This window comes from Myotis davidii, unplaced genomic scaffold (genome assembly GCF_000327345.1).
Source record: "Myotis davidii unplaced genomic scaffold, ASM32734v1 scaffold217, whole genome shotgun sequence".
Taxonomy (NCBI): domain Eukaryota; kingdom Metazoa; phylum Chordata; class Mammalia; order Chiroptera; family Vespertilionidae; genus Myotis; species Myotis davidii.
This window is the reverse complement of record NW_006290034.1, coordinates 7,171,398-7,178,555: the sequence shown is the minus strand read 5'-3', so window position 1 is coordinate 7,178,555 and position 7,158 is coordinate 7,171,398. Positions and strand designations below refer to the sequence as shown.

General features: G+C 55.7%; 1 protein-coding gene across 1 annotated transcript in view; it reads right to left on the bottom strand.

The window, feature by feature from the left end:
• The window catches only part of MOV10 (Mov10 RISC complex RNA helicase), a 10,769-nt gene extending 6,592 nt beyond the window's left edge, over positions 1-4,177 (bottom strand). The window contains exons 1-7 of the mRNA XM_006763139.2: positions 3,890-4,177; positions 3,454-3,689; positions 2,996-3,254; positions 2,099-2,233; positions 1,257-1,425; positions 389-543; positions 7-120 (exon numbers count right to left, since the gene is read on the bottom strand). Coding sequence (XP_006763202.1) covers positions 7-120; positions 389-543; positions 1,257-1,425; positions 2,099-2,233; positions 2,996-3,254; positions 3,454-3,689; positions 3,890-4,032 — 1,211 coding nt within the window. The 5' untranslated portion in view covers positions 4,033-4,177. The remainder of the gene's footprint in view (positions 1-6; positions 121-388; positions 544-1,256; positions 1,426-2,098; positions 2,234-2,995; positions 3,255-3,453; positions 3,690-3,889) is intronic.
• Between the last annotated feature and the right edge of the window lie 2,981 nt (positions 4,178-7,158).

Here is a 7,158-nt window from a genome sequence, read left to right as displayed (position 1 = left end):
GTGGGCCACAGCAGGTGGCGCCCCGTCAGCTCCAAGGCACGATGCTGCACCCGCAGGGGCTGGCGGTTGAAGGTGAAGCTCACCTTGAAGGTCAGCCCATCCACAAAGCGGTCCAGGAGGCTTTGGGAAGGCAGAGCGGCGGGGAAGACTGCCAGTTAGGAGGGCGGGCAATTCAAGGCCAGACTCTCCCTCTACCCCGACTCCACCCCCGCTTCCCAAGACCTCTATGCAATCCCTGCAGGGGAGGGAGTTTGCTGAGGCACTTCTGGGTCCCCCTGAAGAAAATTCCTCCCGTCTGATCCCTGGGATCCCACTCATCTCAGGGAGAAGCTGGCCTGAGAGATGTCTGTAGAGCCTTCAGGCAGCTCAGGGTTCCCCCAACACCCACCTCGGGGAAAAGCTCAGCTTGACACAGTCCAACTCCACCCTGTGCACAAAGCCCTTGTAGGTGATGGGGTCCTTCTGCTGAGCCTCGGAGCACAAAACGGCAAACAGGTGGTCTCCCCGGAGCACTGAGGGGCGGCTCTCGGCCACCCCAGGAACCTATGGGGTGTGAAAACAAGTAAGATTCCATCTCAGGGAGGCTCACCAAAGAGCCCCCTTCCACCCCAAGACTCAGGGGACTTTGCCTCTTTCCCCTCCAATCAACAAGTGCGGAGTCAGGGGACCAGGGAAGAGCCAAGTCTGTCCAAGCTGCTCAGAGATGCCAAGCACAGGGATGCTGGACAGCCTCCCGTGCAGGTCTCAGGACGTGGGAGCCAGATCCCCAGCCTGTCCAGTTGCCCCCTTAGCTGGCTCAGTTCCTACTCTGCCTCTAAAATCTCATTTACAACTCAGTTCCCGCAGGAATCTCGCTGATCACCAGGGCCCTTCCTCAGCACGTGTGTGAAGAACCTGCTCTCACAGAACTCTGGGCTTCTGTGGGCACATTCAACATCTGAGAGCTGGAAAGAGCGCCAAGAACTACCTGGTCCAGCTCTGTGTTTCTCAGATAAGAGCATGCAGGCCTAGAGAGTGAAGACCACATAGCTGATGGCAGCTATAGCATAGCTCCCCCCTGCCCTGCTCTGACCCTCTTTCTGGGCACAGGATGCCCACGCTGCCCCCTGCTGAGCACTCGGCGGGTGGGGGGTGGGGTGTGGGGTGAGAAGAAACATCTTTATCCTTCCTCTTGTCTTGCCCAGCCGGCAGGAGCAGCATTCTGCCCGAAGCCAGTGGGCTGAGCCCCCATCCCCACCCCCAATCCAAGCCCCAACCTCCAACATGAGCAGCTTGGGGTTCTGGGAGACGGAGTCCAAGTTCATGGGCACCGACTCCAGGTCATAGTGCCGGATGTCATGCTCCATCTGCAGCTCTTCCAGGTGCAGCAGTAGCTGGAATTTCCTCTCGTAGTTTCTGCACTTCAGGGATGTCTCTAGCTGGGCCCTAGCAGTGACGGTGTGGGGGGTTGGGGGGGGGGCAGGAGGAGGATGGGTCAGGTAACCCCATGCCCAGGAGCATCTACCCTCTCCCATCTGCAGCTCTGGGACTATGAAAGCATCAGGAACACAAACCTGTAACCAAGGTTAAATTTGCTCACCTATGAAGTGGGGATAAAAATACACATTTCTTAGTACTGTTATAACACCTTGAGTGGGCACTGGAGCCCTGGGCCTGGAACATACTCCTCTTATGACCTTCACCCTCACCTCGTTCACGTGTCACTCCCTGCTCCAATGTCACCCTCTCCAAAAGGTGGGGACTGACCGCCCTCTGCAAAGCGGCACAACCCATCCCCTCCCTTGCCCTGCTCGAGCTCTGGGTGAGCTTTACGTTAGTTCTTCGGAGCATTCATCACTCCATGAAGTTATAAGATAAACGGTCTTTTGAAGAAATGTTAAGATCAATGCTCATTTCTCCCCCGACTCATATAGGCACGACCCTCATGTGACCGATCCACCTGGAACCGTGCCCTGCGCATGCGCAGTGCGTGCTGAGTAAGGTGAGGCATGAACGGAGCAGGGGGGGCTGCAGGGTGGGGTGGCTGCGGCGCGTGGGTGGGAGAAGCCAGCGGGGAACAGACTCAGAGAGTGTGAGGGTGCAGAGGACTGGTGCTTACTTGATCTCGGCAATCTCCTTTGGGGCAGTGAAGATACTTCTTCCCTGAAGAAGGGTGGGGAGCAGGCGCCGGAGGCAGGAAGGCGGGTGGTATGTCCCCAGCACCAAACTTAGCTCCAGGTCATAGCCCTTCGCACTGGAGGAACGGGGGAAGAGAAGCTGTCGCAAACACAGGCCCCTCACTTCAGAGAGGCGAGAGCACCCCAACCTGGGGATGCAGGAGCCCTACACAGTACCACTGCTGAAAGGGGTCAGCAGCCTTTGCCCAAGGAAGCCTAACTCACTACCTCACGAGGCTGCTCACCCCCAGGCTAGACCATTCATTCTCAGTTCTCGAAAATGCATGATACTTGAAAACTTAAAAATATACATGTACCCCTGACCGGTCTGGCTCAGTGGATAGAGCGTCGGCCTGCGGACTGAAGAGTCCCAGGTTCGATTCCGTTGAAGGGCATGTACCTTGGTTGTGGGCACATCCCCAGTGGGGGGTGTGCAGGAGGCAGCTGATCAATGTTTCTCTCTCATCCATGTTTCTAATTCTTTATCCCTCTCCCTTCCTCTCTGTAAAAAAATCAATAAAATATATTTAAAAAAGATTGTGGTGATGGCTGCACATGTGTGTGAATATTCGAAGAACCACTGACTCGTACATTTTAAACGGGCAAACTGAAGGGCATATGAACTGCCTCAATAAAGCTGTTAAAAAAGGAGGGAGATGTGTGTATGGGGGATGCCTAATAACCCACCACGGAGTGGAAACGCCTTAACATTTTCTCACACTGTCCGCATATCGGCAACTTTCTCCCTGGAGGAGTTCAGAACTCACAGTGAGGAAAGGGGGCCCACGCTGTCGCATCGGGGCTTCCCCAGCCTGGACTGGGTTGGAGGGAGAAGTTACCGGTCAGGTCTCTGTCCTTCCTCAACCCGGGCGGTCATGAGAGGGTTTCCAGTGATCCGGGCCCGCTTGAAGGGCGCCGTGGGCTTCAGCTGTGCGGCCAGGGGACTGTGGGCGACGGCAGCCAGGAAGCGGGCAATGTAGAAAGTGCCAGCTCCTTCTGAGCCCGGCTCCTCGGGGCCCAGCAGCTCCCAGATCACCGTGGCCGGGAAGTAGCCCACGAAGCTGGTCTGACAGTGGACGAGGAGCTCATAGCACTCACCTGGGGGAGCGGGCTGAGTGAGTGGGGGTGGTGGTGGGAGAGGGGTCCCCCACCAGCACCCGGGCCCTGGAAACTCCCCCACAGGGCCCCATCCCCAGGCAGGAGCCACAGGACAGCACCAGCGTGGTTCCCAAGCACCAGCCCTCCCTCGGGCCAGCCCCCGCCCACCCGAGGCTCATTCCTTTGGAAACCCACTCACCGGGGCCCAGTGAGCAGGGCAGCTTTTGGTCCCCTTTGTAGAATTTAAACTGGGGGGTCCGGGAGAGTGGAAAGACGTGGGTGAGGGTGACGGGCTGGGTTCCTCCATTCTGAAGCCTCAGGGTCAGCATCTCCTTGCGGTTCAAATCCAGGGGGATCAGGAGCTGCCCATCCTGGGTCTCATGGGGCCCCTGGACTTCCACGTCCACCCCATGTTTCCCTTGAAGATACTCAGCCCTGGGGAGAGTGGGAGTCAAGGAGGGGCTGGGGCGGGAGGGGCCTGGTTGGATGTTGCCCTCAGGGAGTGGCAGCTGTTTTTTTACCTTTTTTCTACCCTTACCCCCACTTCTTAAAGGACGGCCTTACCCCAAAGGGAGGCAACTCACACTTTCTCAGCCAGACAGCTTCCCCTAAGCCCCACCCGCTTACACACACACCTGTCATGAAAGATCTTGGCAAACAGTGACTTGTGGTGGTATGTGCTGGTGTCGGACGCGTCGGTCCCGCGGTCCAGTTTGAAGAACCTGACCCGCTTCTTGGTGACATAGGCCAGATTGGCACTCTTCATCCCATACAGCATGGAGGAGAAGCCAGGGGCAGGTTTCCCAAAGCTGCCGGAAGCAGAGGAGACTGGGAGGTGAGGGAGGACAGGGCCAGTGGGATGCAGGGAGCGTGCTGGGAGGGTGTCTGAGGATCGCTCTGCTGCAGGACAGGGCCCGGGACAGGGACAGACTCAGGCTGGGGATCGCAGGACTTCTCCATGTTTTAAGGAAAGGCAATGGGTCTCTCCAGGACCAACTCTGACAGTTTTAAACAGCAGGTGTGTGTGTGTGTGTGTTCCCGAGGAGGAAAGTCCCATGGTGGCTGTTGATTTTGAGGACCAGGAGGGAGAAAGAAACGAAGGTTTTCTGGGAGGAAAACTCTTGGGGACCATAAAAGATACAGCCAGCCCGGTGGGAAGAATGAAAGCTAAGGGGAAGCGAAGGAGTGGATTCCAAGGGTGGGCCTGGGGTCCAGCCTGAGAGGGAGTGAGAGGGGTCAGAGAGACAGAACGGGCGGCCGGTGGGGGCGGGCAAGGCGGCTGATCAGACAGCACTTTTGCACCCGAAGCCAAAGCGCGCAGGTAGAACCCAAGCAGGAAGAGAAAGGGTCCTTGTCCAGAGATCACATAGCTGGCTCTGTGCCTGGAGAAGGTGAAGACAGGGAAAACGGGTCAGAGGAGCAAGAACTCAACGTTCTGGGCCTGAAATTCGGTTTAGTCAACACAACCAACACTTACAGAGACCTGCTATGTGCCAGACACTGACTAGCCGCGGGGGCTCAGAGCAGCAAGAGCCCCAGGCTCGCCTGGATCCCAGCCCACCGCCTGGGGGCAGCGAGGGGCTTTCAGGGCAGCACTGAGCCCAGCCTGGGGGCAGGCGTGGGTGTTCACGAAGGTCTCCCTAGGAGCCTGCGTCAGGAGCTTGCGTCAGGTGCAAGGGTGCGTGCCAAGTGTGCACTAGGTGGAGGAGTAGGCGAGAGCAAGGGCGGAGGAGCTTGTCACTAGCCGCCTCCCTTCAGGTTACTTCACCTGAGTCTCAGAGCCTGACTTTCCTCCTCTATAACATGGGGACAACGACAGACTTACCTGGCAGAGCTGTGAGGGTTACCCGAGACGGACATGGCAGTGAACCACTGAACCCAGTGCCTGGCACATAAGGAGACCTCGGTAAGGTATAAGGTGGTATAAGGCGAGCTACGATTAGTATCACACACAGTCTGGTTGTACGAGGGTGAAAAGTGCAAGGGAGGGAGTGGAAGGAGGCAGCAGAGGTGGGCAGGGACCAGGTCACACATAGTTCTGCAGGCCTGACCTTGACCCCGAAGGCCAGCAGTCCTCCTCCTTTACTGGCACCCAGGAGCCAGAGGGCATCCCCACATGTGCCATGCTTCCTGGACAGCTCACCACCCTCCCTCGATGCCTTCTAGGGAATGAAAGCGAATCCTGGCTCCTAAGGACCATGGTGATCCCTGTTTAACCATTCAGGCTGAACCGGCACGCTCACCCACTAGCGCATCGTGAGAGAATTTACAGTCACAGACGTTTCCCTGGTGCCCCCTGCCTGTAACTCTGCCCTTTTCCTTCACCCCAAATAAATGAGAGTGTCATGGTGCAGAAAACTTTGAATCAGCTCCGACTTGGGTTAAAAAGGTAAGGCATCATTTGAAAGCACAATAGAAAATACGCTCAGTGACTGCTAGCTACTCGTATTAGTACCCGTATTAGTAGTGATAATGGTAACTAATGGTTAGCAGCAGGAGCAGAAGCAGCAGCAACTTACTTTCCGCCCGAATCAGAGGCTACACTGTGGTTACAGAACCCCCGGGCTGGTGGGTGTTAAGCAGGGGAGTGGCAAGACCAGATGTGCATTCCACATCACTCTGGCATCAGGATTGGAGGGTAGATTTGCTGGAGGCAAGACTGGAGGCAGAAGACCGGTTAGAAGAAGGCCATTGCAACAGTCCGACTGAAAGATGGCCAGGGCAGGAACAAGGCAGTGGTCAGGAGAGAAAAGGGGCCAGATCTGCAAATGCGGAGAAGGTAAGGTGAGGAGGGTCTGGTGATTGTCTGGAAGGAAGAGGAGGCTAGGACAATGCCGAAATCAGTGGGGTGGGTTTAGGGGGTTTCCTGAGATAGAAGGCAAGGACAGGAGGAGAAGGATGCAGAGGGACTGACCGTGACATCTGGATTTGGACATGCTCAGTTTGAGATTCCAGTGGCAGGTGGCTCCGGAGATTCAGGCCAAAGTCAAAGGAGAGCCTAACACTAGGGTGTCCCCAGGTTGCAGTTACAATCACAGTGTTTAGGATCTCCCCAGGTGGTGTGAGTCCTCTGAGAACAGTGGGGGCCAGGACAACCCAGGGAGGAAGAGGAAACAGAGAAGGAACCTGTCCCCTACCCCCACCCCCGGAAGGAGGAGTATCAGGAAGAAGTCTTAAAATCAGGTATCAGCCTCCAACGCTGCGGAGTCATAAAGGGACCGAAATCAGGAGGTCACCATAAACTTTCACCAGGGCTCCTTGGTCAGTGAGTCATTCCGTTCCATGGACTAAACACAAACTCAAATGCAGACAGAAGCCAGGCTCCAAAGGTAACTATCTCTGCTGCCCTCAGCGCCAGGCACCTGTACGGCACCATTGTTGAATCATTAGTGTAAGGAGGAACGGCCCTCATCTCCAGACAGACGTTGCCAGCAGGGGAGGCAGGCCCAAGATGGCCAGATCTGGCTTTTGAGAGAAGCCCAAATCAAATTTTTTATGTGAAATCGCCCATTTCTGGAAACTTCTGTGTGGGCACAGGGGCAGGAGGAACTCAACTTCGCAAGTTTTACAACCTCTACTGTGGGTGCTACCATCACAACACTTCTCAAATTATTCCCCATGTCTGATACTACTACCCAAAGTCACCCATCCCTGCCTGGTCTAAGGTGGCAATCATAAAAAAAATGTTTGTTTGTTTTTTAAGCACAAACTTAGTACACACTGGTTGGGAAAAAAAGCCCCAATTCTTTTTTTTTTTTTTTAAAGTATATTTTATTGATTTTCCAGAGAGGAAGGGAGAGGGACAGAGAGTCAGAAATATCGATGAGAGAGAAGCATCGATCAGCCGCCTCCTGCACACCCCCTACTGGGGATGTGCCCGCAATCAAGGTACATGCCCTTGACC